The sequence below is a fragment of the Kogia breviceps genome, chromosome 13 (genome assembly GCF_026419965.1).
Source record: "Kogia breviceps isolate mKogBre1 chromosome 13, mKogBre1 haplotype 1, whole genome shotgun sequence".
Taxonomy (NCBI): domain Eukaryota; kingdom Metazoa; phylum Chordata; class Mammalia; order Artiodactyla; family Physeteridae; genus Kogia; species Kogia breviceps.
The window spans coordinates 17,475,667-17,489,804 of record NC_081322.1 but is presented as its reverse complement, the minus strand read 5'-3'; the positions used below and the strand labels follow the sequence as shown (position 1 = coordinate 17,489,804).

General features: G+C 39.2%; 2 protein-coding genes across 8 annotated transcripts in view; one reads left to right on the top strand and one right to left on the bottom strand.

The window, feature by feature from the left end:
• Positions 1 to 3,390, top strand: part of PHF3 (PHD finger protein 3) — a 103,092-nt gene extending 99,702 nt beyond the window's left edge. For all 7 annotated transcript variants that reach the window (XM_059083024.2, XM_059083025.2, XM_067011394.1 and 4 more), the window contains 2 exons: positions 119 to 314; positions 537 to 3,390. In XM_059083024.2, the coding sequence (XP_058939007.1) occupies positions 119 to 314; positions 537 to 2,650 (2,310 nt within the window). In that variant the 3' untranslated portion in view covers positions 2,651 to 3,390. The remainder of the gene's footprint in view (positions 1 to 118; positions 315 to 536) is intronic.
• Positions 3,391 to 9,593: 6,203 nt separating this feature from the next.
• Positions 9,594 to 14,138, bottom strand: part of EYS (eyes shut homolog) — a 1,724,957-nt gene continuing 1,720,412 nt past the window's right edge. Inside the window, exon 40 of the mRNA XM_059083021.1 lies at positions 9,594 to 10,783. Coding sequence (XP_058939004.1) covers positions 9,594 to 10,783 — 1,190 coding nt within the window. The remainder of the gene's footprint in view (positions 10,784 to 14,138) is intronic.

Here is a 14,138-nt window from a genome sequence, read left to right as displayed (position 1 = left end):
CGTTACTCAGTAACAGTCATAAAATTCAACAGATTATTACTAATTGAGAATGGTATTTAAAGCCAGGCTGTTGTTTAGGTTATTGTTTTAAACAACCATTTGTTATTTGCTTGAATAGGAAATTTGTGTGGTTCGCTTCACACCTGTGACTGAAGAAGATCAAATTTCTTACACTTTGCTGTTTGCATACTTCAGTAGCAGGAAGCGCTATGGAGTAGCCGCTAACAACATGAAGCAGGTTAAAGACATGTACCTAATCCCTCTGGGTGCCACGGATAAAATCCCACACCCTCTTGTGCCCTTTGATGGACCTGGTAGGTATTCGTTTAATAATAGAATATGAATGAAGTGAGGTGAGAGGCAGGGCCGGAGCAGGAAAGCTGACTCTGCTTTCCTTCTTGGGGCCCAGCCCTTTAGATCTGCCGTGACAGGGACAGGCACCCACTGAGGAGGCTGTAATAAGCTAGATGCAAAATTTTACTCTTTATTGTAATGATTGACAATGACTATTAATTGATGTTTTTGATTTTGTACAGGCCTTGAACTGCACAGACCTAATCTATTGTTGGGCTTAATTATTCGTCAAAAACTGAAGCGGCAGCACAGTGCAGGTGCCAGTCACACAGCTGAGATGCCTGAAAGTGTACCAGTAACATTGCCGCCTGATAAAAAGAGTAAGGTAGAAGTTTCCACAGAGGAAGCAGCAGCAGAAGAAAATGACTTTTTTAATTCTTTTACAGCTGTGTTGCACAAGCAAAGAAATAAGCCTCAGCAAACTCTTCAGGAAGACCTTCCAACGGTCATTGAACCTTTAGTGGAAGTCACCAAACAGGAGCCACCAAAACCTTTAAGATTCCTTCCTGGGGTCTTGATTGGCTGGGAAAATCAACCTTCTACTCTGGATTTGGCAAATAAACCTCTTCCTGTGGATGATATCCTTCAGAGCCTTTTGGGCACTACTGGTCAAGCATATGAACAGGTTCAGTCAGGGACAGAACAAAACACTCTTAAAGAAATTCCATTTATAAATGAGCAAGCCAACCTGAAAGCAGAGAAGATAGATACAGTGGAAGCAACTGATGGTGAAGCCAAGGAAATGAAGGTTAAAGGAGATAAGCCTTCAGAATCGGCAGGTAGTTCAGTAGGAGAAGAGGCATCCGGAATGGGGGCCTCTTCTGTTTCTGCTGGGCCTTTGACAAGTCTTAGTCTCAGAGGTAAACCACCAGATGTTTCTACAGAAGCATTCCTAACAAATTTATCGATGCAGTCAAAACAAGAGGAGACTGTGGAGAGTAAAGAGAGAGCGTTAAAAAGACAGCTGCTACAAGATCAAGAAAATAACTTGCAAGATAATTGGACTTCAAATAGTAGTTCTCCCTGCAGGTCTAATGTAGGAAAAGGAAACCTAGATGGTAACGTGAGTTGCAGTGAAAACCTTGCTGCTAATACGGCACGAGTCCCCCAGTTTATCAACCTGAAAAGGGACCCTAGGCAAGCAGCAGGGCGAAGTCAGCAGGCGTCTGCTCCAGAAAACAGGGACGGAGATAGCTGCCGGAATGGAGAGAAGCAGCCCCTGCCTGGCCTGTCGCACAAGGAGCACTTAACCGAACAAAGCAGTGTTGAGGAAAAGTTGCCTTCTGTGGAGAAAAACTCATGTGTTCAGCAGAGTGATGATTCCGGGGTTGAACAGAACTCGCCATCAGTAGAAAACATACACACCTCTCCAACGGAACAAGCAAAACCCTTACAGGAGGAGATTTTAATGCAAAGTATTGAAACTGTGCACCCATTTCGAAGAGGGTCAGTAGCAGCAACACCTCATTTTGAGGTTGGAAACACATGTCAAGCTGAATTTCCCGCCAAAAGCATCAGCTTCACTTCCAGAAGCGCCGGCCCCAGAACAGGTGCAAACTTTTCACCCATAAGGCCACAGCAGCCCAACCTTCCGCATCTCAAATGCAGCCCGCCTGGATTTCCATTTCCAGGGCCTCCAAACTTCCCTCCACAAAGCATGTTTGGGTTTCCGCCACATTTGCCACCCCCGTTACTTCCCCCTCCAGGCTTTGGCTTTGCTCAGAATCCCATGGTTCCCTGGCCACCTGTTGTTCATCTGACAGGCCAACCGCAACGTATGATGGGTCCCCTTTCACAAGCATCAAGGTATCTAGGCCCACAGAATTTTTACCAGATTAAAGACATTCGGAGGCCAGAAAGGCGCCATAGTGACCCTTGGGGTAGGCCAGACCAGCAGCAGCTGGATAGGCCATTTAACAGGGGTAAAGGAGAACGCCAGAGGTTTTATAGTGATTCACACCACCTGAAAAGAGAGTGCCATGAGAAGGGGTGGGAGCCGGAGTCTGAAAGGCACAGGCGCAGAGACAGGGCCCAGGACAAGGACAGAGACCGGAAAAGCAGGGAGGAGGGCTATAGGGAGAAAGAGAGGGCGCGGCTGTCCCACGGGGAGCGGGCGGCGGATGGAAGGGCCAGCAGGGAGGGCAGGGCCGTGGACAGGAAGGCAGACAAAGGGAAGGGCGAAGACCAGGAGAAGGACAGAGAGCGGGAGAAGGGCAGGCACCGGGCAGGAGAGAAGGACCGAGACAGGCACCACAAAGACAGGGACCACACGGACAGGGCCAAAGGCAAAAGGTAAGGCAGCGGGGCTGTGCCGGCACGCGCTCGCGCAGCTGTTAGGTGTGGTGTCTTCCCAGCTGCGTACGCCTGCCTGCTGGGGTCGCGCCGTCTTCTGCAGTTGTCATATTGGTGGTTTGCAGACCAGTGAATTCTGTGTGTTGGTGCAGAGTGCTCTGGGCCAGTGCCCGTCGCCCCTTCTTCATACCAACTGCCCTAGTTATAGGAATTTAATATTTTTAAAAGTTTTACATTGCTGTATATTCAAAGATTTGTTTTATTAATATGCAATAAAGGCTTAGAAATTTTAGTTTTATTCCTTAATTGGTAAATATGGTTAATTATGGAATATATTTACTGCCTCTAGTGAATGTCCTTTATATAATGACTAATTTGAGAGTAACGTGTACTCTGTAAGTTTGTTTTAAATTGCACTGTTTTTAAAGAAACTGTAGAGGAGCAACAAAAAGCCAAGCAACTTGGTAATTGGATTATATTAATCATTTAGTCGAGCTGTTTTTGACCAAGAATCAGAAGCCCAAGGAGTACATTTCTTGCTTTAGTCTGCGCTCATTGATGGCGTTTGTTACCGTACTACAGCTTTGTGGTAGTCCATTGTTTTCCTTTTCCTTTTTGGCTCTTCAGAAACTTGAATACTTAAGCTTGTACATGATCTTGTGTTTTGCTATCCTTTTTACTGTAAAATGTAAATATTTTAAGGGATATTTTGATTCTAAATATGATAAAAGAATTTCTCACCTATTTTGTGTGTGTGATTTGAAATTCAGTAGTAAAAGGATTTCTTCTTTGAGGCTTTATTAAATACCTTTAGACATTGTTCTTCTCTCCCTCAGCCAAGAGCATATAGGCTAAGATGAGGAGAAAAACGGTTTCTTTATCTTAGATTATAGGCTATTGAGATAAATCGTGTAGTTCTGAAGAGGCTAGAATCTAAAACTACCACTGAAAAACTGTGCAGCTATAACCCACTTTGTAGGTATGTTTCTGAAAACTGGTACACGGTCAAAATTTGGTACACTGACTAATCATTGTAAGACCACAGAAATTTTATTTAAGAGAAACGTATTGTGAATCTTTCTGTAAGACGTGTAATTAACTGTAATTTGTTTGGGAGATAAATAACTACAGTGTCATATGCTCATTTTTTCTTGAAAGCACAGGGAGGCTATTGCTAATCCAAACCTAAATTTATTTACACCCTTAACTACATATACTGTATTGATTGCTATAATTTAAAGCAGTGGCTACCAAATGATACTAACACTTGAGACCAAAAGGAGGGAAAGAAAAGCCAGTATTTTAACTTACCTGTATTAATGAAGAAAAATATACATGACTTCACAAAATTAAGAAGGTAGTTTGTTTTCCTAAAGAGTCTACAGATTAGAGTTAAAAATGGGTTTTGAAACTGAATCAGCCTTGCTGTTTTTACCGGAGAGAAAATGAGTGGAAATTCAAAACCAAACCATTTTGTCTAACTTGCAGCAACTTGAGACCCCCTCTTTTTTTTTTTTGTCATCCATAGCCTCTGAAATTTATCATCATATATGTTCTAAAACAGAGGACTTGTATTCAAATAAAGTTTTTTTAAAATTTGCTCTGCTTTTCTTTTGCAAGCTGACTTGTTAGAAAACAAGTCAGTCTGCCAACAAAAAGACCTGAGGTCAGTCAGCTTTTGCACCATTATGAAGAAATTGTTCTCAAGGTTTTACCAAAAAAAGTCCCCAAACCAAAATAAAAATTAGTTTTTTTATTTCAAATACAGTAATCCTTTGGTATCCTTGGGGAACTGGTTCCAGGAACCCCCCACCTGTACCAAAATCCTCGGATGCTCAAGTCCCTTGTGTAAAAGGGCATAGTATTTGCATGTAGCTTACGCACATCCTCTTGTATGCTTTAAATCATCTCTAGATTACTTACAATTTTATAAACCTAATACAATGTAAATGCGATGTAAATAGTTGTAAATGTGATGCAAATACGATGTAAATAGTTGCCAGTGCGTAGTAAATTCAAATTTGGCTTTTGGGAACTTTCTGAAATTCTTTTCTCCTATCTGGTGGTTGAATTCAAGGATGTAGAACCCACAGATACGGAGGGTCAACTATATGTATGTCAGTATATCTGCTTTCACTGATCTGTCTGGTTGAGGGGTTGATGAGACACCAGATTTCTTTTGCAAGGTACAAGAAGAATGGATTAACCAACTGAAGAAAGCCTTTAAGTCAGTTTTTGATTACCTCTTAGCCAGTAGTTTTTTATACATATTGTTGGGAAATTTAAAATTCTTTCTTCGTATCTTGTAGAATCACGGCCTCTATTAGTAAGGACCATCTGGTATTACAGGGCTGCTAAATGCTGGAACCAGGTCTCCTAACCCCTGGGACTGAAATGTGGGGAGTAGGTATGGACATACTGAGTATATTGAGGCTTTTAACTTGTGAGGAAAGAAAGAGAAAAAGAGAAAAGTTCTCAAATGAGTAGTAGTAGCTCCAAAGCCATTCTCATTCTTTCAGTTTCACCTACCAGCCATCCTTACACAAACTAGTAGTTATATGAAGTTCATCTTTTAGTTTCTCCTGTTTTAAGAAAAGCTTGCTCTTTAAAGACAGTTTGATGTTTTCAGAAATTTAGAACCATCTTAAGACAGTTTATACACACCTGTTAAGTAAAATGTACCAGGATATCTCAGTACTTATCCAGTCTGCCCCTTGTAATCCTTGTGTCGGTAAGAAAGCCTCCATGAAAACTCTGTATGTTAGACCTCATGTTGAGCGCTTTATGTGAACCTCGGTCAGCCTGCAGGGTGACGACTTGCCTTAGAGCTGAGGCAGCTGGGACTTAGAAAAGTTGGAAGACTCATCCAAGGTTAGACTGCTGTTGTCAGAGCTGCAATCCTAGCTCAGTTCTACTTTTCTCCAAAGTCTGAATGTGTGGAGGTTGTGCTCTGAGAATGGAGAATGGGAGAGGGACAGAAGCCTGATGATTACACCTTTCACAGCCCTTTTTCTCACCATCTCGCCAACCTGTCTGAAACGCCACTGGGCCACCCGTTCCTCACAGTGAGCAAAAACACATAACCCAAAGTCTGGGTTCTCCTTTACAGATTTGCAAAGTTTATATTCATTTCAAATTCTAATTCTCCAGTCCTCTTTTATTAGTTTTCTATTGCTGCTGTAACAAATTATTACAAATTTAGTGGCTTGAAATCACACAGATTTATCTTACGCTTCTGTGGATCAAAGTCTGATGGAGATCTCAGTGTTATCAGAGGGTGCATTCCTTTTCTGGAGGCTCTGGGAAGAGCCCATTTCTGTGCATTTTCCATCTTCTGGAGGCCACCCACCTTCCGCGCCTCATCGCCCCTTCCTGCATCTTCAGAGTCAGCAACATGGGGCTGAGTCTGCCGTCTGACCCTCCCTTCTGATTTCCTCTTCCACTTCTAAGGACCCTTGTGAGCACAGTGGACCCACAGAGATAATTCAGGATAATCTTATTTTAAGGTCCACTGGTTAGCAACATAAATTCCATCTGTGACCTTAATTCCCCTTTTCCTGTGTAACCTAACATATTTAGTTTCCAGGGAGTGAGATGTACAGCTTTGAGGGTCATTATTTACCATAGCTCTTAACTTGGTACTTGTAGCTTAAATTGTAGGTGAACCAAATCCTAGTTACAAGTTTTTTGGAGTTACAAAACATCTAAGGCCATGGTAAATGTTTAAAAGTTAAGAAAAATAATACCAACAATAGGGAAATGGAGTGACAAGCCACTTGGATATTATTAACGTGTTTATGTATGTGCGATAACATAAAACTACTTGTCAGCTGGTGAATTTGCATACAGCTGTTCTCTGTTTAATAGTGGCTGTGTACAAATCAAGTTTAAGTGCATTGTGAGAGCTTGCTAGTGAACAGGATGTTATTAAAGCAAATAGTTTCAATGTTGGAACATACTGGTTGCATTATTCCCACCTCCTCAGATCCCTCTAAAACAATGGTCGGGTTGCCACTTAGTAATGACCACAAAAGGCAGTTCACATAGTCAACACTTGACTTTTGTCTCCCAAGGCAAATCATGAATAAAATTGGTTACTGCTCTTATGAAGGTGCCAAACACCCTGATTCTTTGGCTTCGGTTTCATAAAGAATTTTAATTCATGTATAGAGCAAGAGGGTACATGAATGGGTGAGTTGAAACACAAATATTAGGTCAATAGCTAGAAGTGTGTTAAAATGAGTTCAGTGTTTTATAGGTAAATATTTCTATCTCTTGGCTAAGGTATTTCAGCTTACTTTAAAAAATGTTCTCGTGTTTACATTCAACACTTTGTTTCAGAGGCATCATGACGTTATAGTAAAATGATCTGAAAGAAAGGTCCTTAGCAATTATTTTTATTTTGTGATGGAAAAGCATATCACATAGGAAATCTTCAACGCCATCATCACTAGAATAGCAAAAACAAATAATGTTGATAACTTACCACATGAAATTTTGGATTTTAAGGTGAAAAAATATATTAACCAAGTCATTCTGACTTACAGGAGAATCTCTAGGTAGCAGTGTTCAGTTCTTTTGTGCCTATTCTTTAGGCATTTGCTAGGTTCTTAGAATTCAGTGGTGAGCAATACCTAACGGACCTTGCAGTGTGGTGTAGAAAGGCCAGTGGTCACATCTGAATGTAAGACTACAGCTGTGAGAAGAAGCTTTAAAGCAACAGTTCTCAAGCTTACTGGTTTCAAGACCCCTTTACACTGTTAACAATTACTGAGACCTCTAAAGAGCTTTTGTTTTTTTGGATTGTGTCTATCCTTATTTAGCGTATTAGAAATTACAATTTTTTAAATTGTAAAAATACTTGACAGTAATCCCATAATATGTTAATAACATTTTATGTAAAATAACTTCCAAGCTAAGTCAATTTAGTTAAGAGAGTGGTCTTTTTCATGTTTGTACGTCTCCAGTGTCTGACTTAAGACACAGCTGGATTCTCTTATTTGCTTCTGCATTTAATGTTTGGCAGTATATCATTTCGTTTGAAATACATGAGAATCTGGCTTCACACAGATTTGTCGTTGGGAAAGGAATAATATGTCTGGATCCCCTGAAAATATCTAGGGGCCCTCGGGTCCTTCGACTCTACTTTGGGAAGTGCTGCTTTAAAGAAAGGCACACTGTATTATGAGATGTAGCCAAATGTGATGGGTGTGTGGTATAGGCAAAGTTTCCTTGAAGCTTCTGTAGCCTTCCTAAAACAGCTTTCTTGCCTTTTTGCATAAAATGTGTATCTTTAAAAGTCAGCTATCAAAAGGAATTTTTTTTAGAACATTATGATCTCAACTCCAAAGTTAAATGGAATGGTATGGACCAAAGCAAATTTAGGTCACAGTTTCTCAGCATAGGTTGGATGGAGTTGTCTTGTGTAGTTTCTATTAAAAAACAAAACCTTTGAATTGATGCATAGAGATTCTGCAGTTCTACCTTACATTATATTTTGCTCACACACTTTCTAATGTTGATAGGAATAGTATGTCTGGGGACACTTTGTGTCCCATCGAATAATGCCAAAGTTCTTAACTTTGGTTTTGGGGCTTTGCAAGACTGTAGCTTTCTGATTGCAATGGAGTGGCAAAAATAAGTAAAAAAAAAAAATTCTGTAAAGTTCTGCAATGATAAACTGTTCATCTAGCTGCTTTGTATAGACTGGAATCTGTACAGGCAGATTTTGATTATTAATAGCATTGGCAAGTTAAACTGTGCATCAATCCTATGTGTAAAGTCTTTTCTCCATTTAATAGATAATTATAGATTTTTCCTTTTCAACTTTACATGCACCTATTACCAAGATTTTTTTCCTCCACACGGTCCTGTTCTACCTGTTAGAGCTTTATGTCAGTCATGTGTTGTCAGTTGCTTTCCTGGTGGCAAAATTGTCATAAATACCGAACTGTGAAAATGTTAAGTGACAACAGTAGCAATGACTGTCTCCCAGTCTGAACGGTGGGAGGGTGAAAATGCTCTTCACACTTACACCAGTAACTGCTGTTTGGGCAAAATGTACTTTCTCAAGTTATGCTTTTAATGGCACAGATATTATCAGGACAATAATTTTCAATAACATTATTCAGAACCTGTTTTATGCTCGATTTGGAGACCTGTAGACTTCAATGGTTAAATATAAATGCAGTTTAATTTTAAAATTTGATCAGTTATATAAGTACATGGTTTAACAAGTCAAGAAATTCGACAACATTTCTACATAAATTCTACATAAACAAAACCCAACAGTGTCTGCACTGCTCTCCGGAGATACCAGCATCCAATTCCTTTAGACATTTCTTAGGATATTTGTGAGTGACATGTATATGCTATCCTTTTAAGTTAAAAAGCAACTATAATATCTATTGATAACTTACTGTGGAAGACAAGGATTTAACTTTCACCAGCTAACTCTCCTTTCCCCCATCTCTGCCTCCCCACATTCATTCAATGATTTTTGGTTTAAGTCTGTATTCAGATTTCACATTATTTCAATCATATAACTGTTCATAGCTGAGCCATGTAATAGACTATGATATTTCCTTTGTTAATAATTTTAGTTTTTCCTTTGGTTAATACTTTTGCCTTTTTCTTATTTTTCTTTGTATGTATCACTAATTCATTTTCACCTAATTTTTATTTAAAAAACAGTTCACAGATGAATAAACACTAAATGAACTAACGGAGTGAAAACTCAGGACTCAGATAAATTGGATGTAGGAAAAATGACCAGAATCTTTTCTTCAGCTATATTTTATAAGCTTATAAGAAAAAAGAAGGGTTAACATTTAGACTATTTCAGGTAATAGTAAACAGTTGATTTCCAGTAAACAGTATGCCAAAGAAATAACTATCAACTATATTTACATATATATTTTATATATTTAAATTGCTAGTTTGTTAACCTAATCTTGTTCATCACCATTATAAACATTGTATCCTTCTGATTTAATTAACTCAATTTTTTTTGAATCCTGAAAAAATACATCTTTAATTTTGCCAACAAAATTTCTTTTAAAAATCTCTTGAGTAACAATATTTACCTTTCGGCCATATTCAAAGCCCCCTAGATAACAAATACCATCATAGTTTAGAGCAACAAACTTTTTGTGTGGATCAGTATCCTCAGAGAGAATTAGATTGTCATCCAGGTAGGCCTTAATAAGAGTCTGATTTTGAATTATAATTAAATGGTGCCACTTATTGCAACAGAATGTACCATTGCTATAAATCATAGGTACAGAGATGCTTTCTCCTAAGTTAACTGCTATTTTCAGGGTCTGATTATGGAGACCAATTGCCAGAAAATCATTTTCTTCATTTTGAGCTTTTCCTATCCATACAATTAAACCTTCTGTTTCAGTAGTACTGAAATTTAAGGATATAGTAGTGAACTGAAGATTTCTCATTCTGTAATCTGGATCAGTGTATTTAATGTAAGAATTACCCGTAAATTTTGCAGTTGAAAATGAAGTGTTGTTTTCACAATACCTTCCCACCCAACCCAAATTACACAAGCAACTGTAAGAAAATGATTGGTCAGGTATACATAGAGATTGGTGGAGGCAAAGATTATTCAAACAGTACACAGACTGGTCACATGTATTTCCTGCCCAATGTGGTAAGCAGCTGCAAGAAAAAGTTGTGCCATTTACTATACATTCACCTTTGTTTTTGCACACATTGTACCCACAGGCTGTCCCATCACAGTCACCTACATTTGAACCACCTTTTGCTCCTAATTCGGTTAATTGTAATTCTTGATTATTTATAATAACTTCTCGGACACAGCCTTGAAAACCTACAGGTTCTTTCCCTGTTGCCATGGGATTTACAAGATTTAAGGATGACACTCCTCCAATATAGAAGTCGGTATTTGTGTCTAGGGAGCACATTTTAGCGTTGGCTTTTTCTGTTACATTTATCCCATCCAAAGCCAGGTAGCTTTCTGCACCATCTCTTCCTGCTTTAATCACATGCCAAGTACTTCTATTAATAGTTACTTTTTGGAGAGTTTCTAGAACGATAGTTCTGTCACCAAGATTGTAGCGGAGTTGAACAGAACTGTTTACCAAAGAGATGCATAAAAAATCACCTGTGGAGAAAGAAAAGCAACAGTAAAATGTCACTTCATTAAAAACTCTTGCCCCTTTTTGGAGAAAAAAGATTACAAATCTTGATCACAGTTATGTTAAGAGAGTTTTGTGTCCATTTACAGATCAAAATATATCCGTATACACATACACATATCCTGTGTTCTTTTGTTCTGGAGTTGCCCACATGTTTTCCCTGGTTGTAAATATTTCACACTGAATGAATGTATTGTGGTACCAAGTGAGGTTTTTCTTTAACGGTTTAAGTTAAGGATGAATGTGTAAAAATTAAGTTGGATGTTTTACTCTGAGCCACTGAGGCTGTTTTTGATAGACATCGGTGGTGGGGGCAAGATAAGAGAAGTGTTGACGGGAAAAAATGAACAACCTGCAAGTTGAGAATTATGTTTAATTTGGCGGACTTTCTGAGGACTTCAAGCCCGGGCGATAGGACTCTCGAGTCACTCTGAGGGACTGCTCTGAAGAGGCGGGGCGGGGGTGCGGGGAGACTGATGACAACAGGATGTAATCAACAAAGACCAGGTGGTCAGAATATCAAAGGTTACTGTTAATTAAAGAAAACCAGACATCTCAAGCTAAGGAATTTAGTGCTTTTCTATGTATGGGGAGATGCAAGAGTCTGGGCTCAGTGAAATCATTCCTTTGGCATGGCACCTCAGCTACCTGGGGCCAGTGTCCTGTGCTTTCTCATCCTGAGTCTCCTCAGGGTGCACCGTCTGGGGAGGCTGCAGCAGCTGACTGCTTGATGCGGGGCATCCTGTTTACCTCCTGCATTCCCCCAGGGCTCACCTGGGGAGGCTGCAGTGTGGTGGCTTGATGGCTGCAACATCCTTTGTTTACTGGTAGGGCAGCAACATTTCTCTTTCACAGAAGTAAGAGCAGTTAGTGGTGGTGCTATGAAAATCTCATATGGTGTGCTTTCCAAAGTTTCAGCCATGCTCTTGGCAGCCAGCTCTATGTACAAGTACATAAGTCTCTGAGTTCTGAACAAATCAGAACAAATAGGATCCAGCATGTGTATGAAGTTGCAGTGAGGCATTCAGAGGAAAAGCAAATGCCTCCATGCCTCTGGGAAAAGAATGTAGCCCTGCAAGGTAAGAGTACTTCCAGAGGGCAGCAAAGTGTTTAACATAGCAAACCATGTAGAAATCTTCCTTGAGACTGTATTTTCCCTTCCCCATATCATTTCACAACTAATAAAATTTTCCCTTTTCTTGTCCAGGGAGATTTCTTGGCAAGTGCTACTCTCCTCCTACATGCATGGTCCACACTGTCTCACCTCCTTCCAGCACCCAATGTCTGTTCTTTTTCCTCCCCTTTGTGCTTCACACCAGGCTATTCAAGGATGGTTGGAAGACCTAGCAGCTTTCTAAAGTCACGCACCTCTCATTTCTACCTGTATGAGCCCATGCAAAATATGGTTGTCTTGTTTTTAATCATTTTCCTCATGGAGAATTTCTAGTGAATATAATCTCCGTCATTACATCCGTGGTTATTTGACTAACAGCTGCCTTATCCACCAACTTGTAAGTTTCATGAGAATAGGATCTGTGCCACTTTGGCTCAACACTTTATCCCCTGCACCGTGCACAGTGTCTGGCACAGAAGATGCTCATAAGTAATTGTTCACTTAGGAAATTCCTTTTGTAGTATACTTGTGGGGTGAGATGACTCAGTGTTTCTCAACAACTAGTTTTAGGCTGAAAGCAAAAAAAAAAAAGAACAAAAATCTTTTCCCTGTAATATACATAAGTTAAAAAATTTTCCCGACAAAAGGAAGAAATTCAGTTTATTCATGGATTTTCTAACATAAACACCATTTTAAGCCTAAAGAAAGAAGCTGCATTATGAGATTTTAGGTTATATATGAAAAAATTAAATACAGATTGAATCATCTAAATTTTTATACCACAGAACCTAGAACAATGAAATATAATTGATATTAAGTTTTAAAATTTACAACACTCCGAATATACTTCATGGCCTGCAAGTGGGCACAAACCTCTTTCACAGGATCATGGAAGAAGTTTCTCTTGCTACTTGTAGCATGTTCTATAGTAAATAATCCTCAATAAAGAGCTATGTTGGAATAAAAAATATCTAAAAAAATGATTAGGAAAGCTGAAGCTGTGATCTGAAATATTACTGGCCAAGTTGACACCCAGAAGAAAGATCAAGGAGAATAGCTTCAGCCAAGGAAGGCTAATCTTAACACGACTTTGCTTGTATGCTCTTGTCTTACTTCTCTTTTATTGTTCAGTTGTTTGAATATGCTTTAACTTTACATTGTGGGTGATGAGGCTTTTTCAATACACATTTATCTGTGAGGATTGTAACCACATCAAGATGAATTCAGGCTCTCTGTGATTAATTGGTGCTTAACATAAAATTGATTTTGTATCAAAAAAGCTCATTTTAAGGTATTAAATATTTAGCAGAAACAGATAAATAAGTGCCAAGGTTTATCTCTTTAATTCTTTCCAAAATCAGAGATCTAAAGTCAACTTTAGATTATTTTAGGATAATTTTTAAGTTATTTTGTTTTAAATCTTGCACTATTTGAAATTTTTCAAATTATTAAGCTCTAAAGAGAAACAGGAACCTTGTTAATTGAGAATTTGTTTTTCTACATATGAAAACCTAACTGGCTGCTGATATCTAAATTTGTGGGTTTCGACATTGTGTATTAAGTGTTTGGGCATTTTTAGTAATGGCTCCTCTTAGCAGAGGATCAGCTAGAAGGCTTGGTTAATGTTTATATCAGACATAGCTGTTAGAGGTCAAAGTATGGGGCAGTCACCTGTATTTTTTTTTTTTTTTTTTTTCCGGTATGCGGGCCTCTCACTGCTGTGGCCTCTCCCGTTGCGGAGCACAGGCTCCGGACGCACAGGCTCAGCGGCCATAGCTCACGGGCTTAGTTGCTCCGCGGCACGTGGGATCTTCCCGGACCAGGGCACGAACCCGTGTCTCCTGCATCGGCAGGCGGATTCTCAACCACTGCGCCACCAGGGAAGCCCGGCAGTCACCTGTATTTTATGCAACCTTAAATGAATGAAACATACTTTACCACCTGATTATTAATAAGTAAATTTATGCCTATCATCTGATAATTACCTTCAGGTTAATCCAAGTCTGAGAATGTAGAGTATAGATTTAATATTTTAAAGTTTTCATGAGTTCCTTACATAAGTGTCAAATGCAGCACCAGTTATGACATGAAACTAATCTATTTTCATAATAGTGTCTAATGGCATAAAAAAGGAAAATCTTGACTGTTATGAACTGAAATACAAAGCTATTTAGATGTAAGAAAGTGTGCTCCCTGTCTCCTATGTG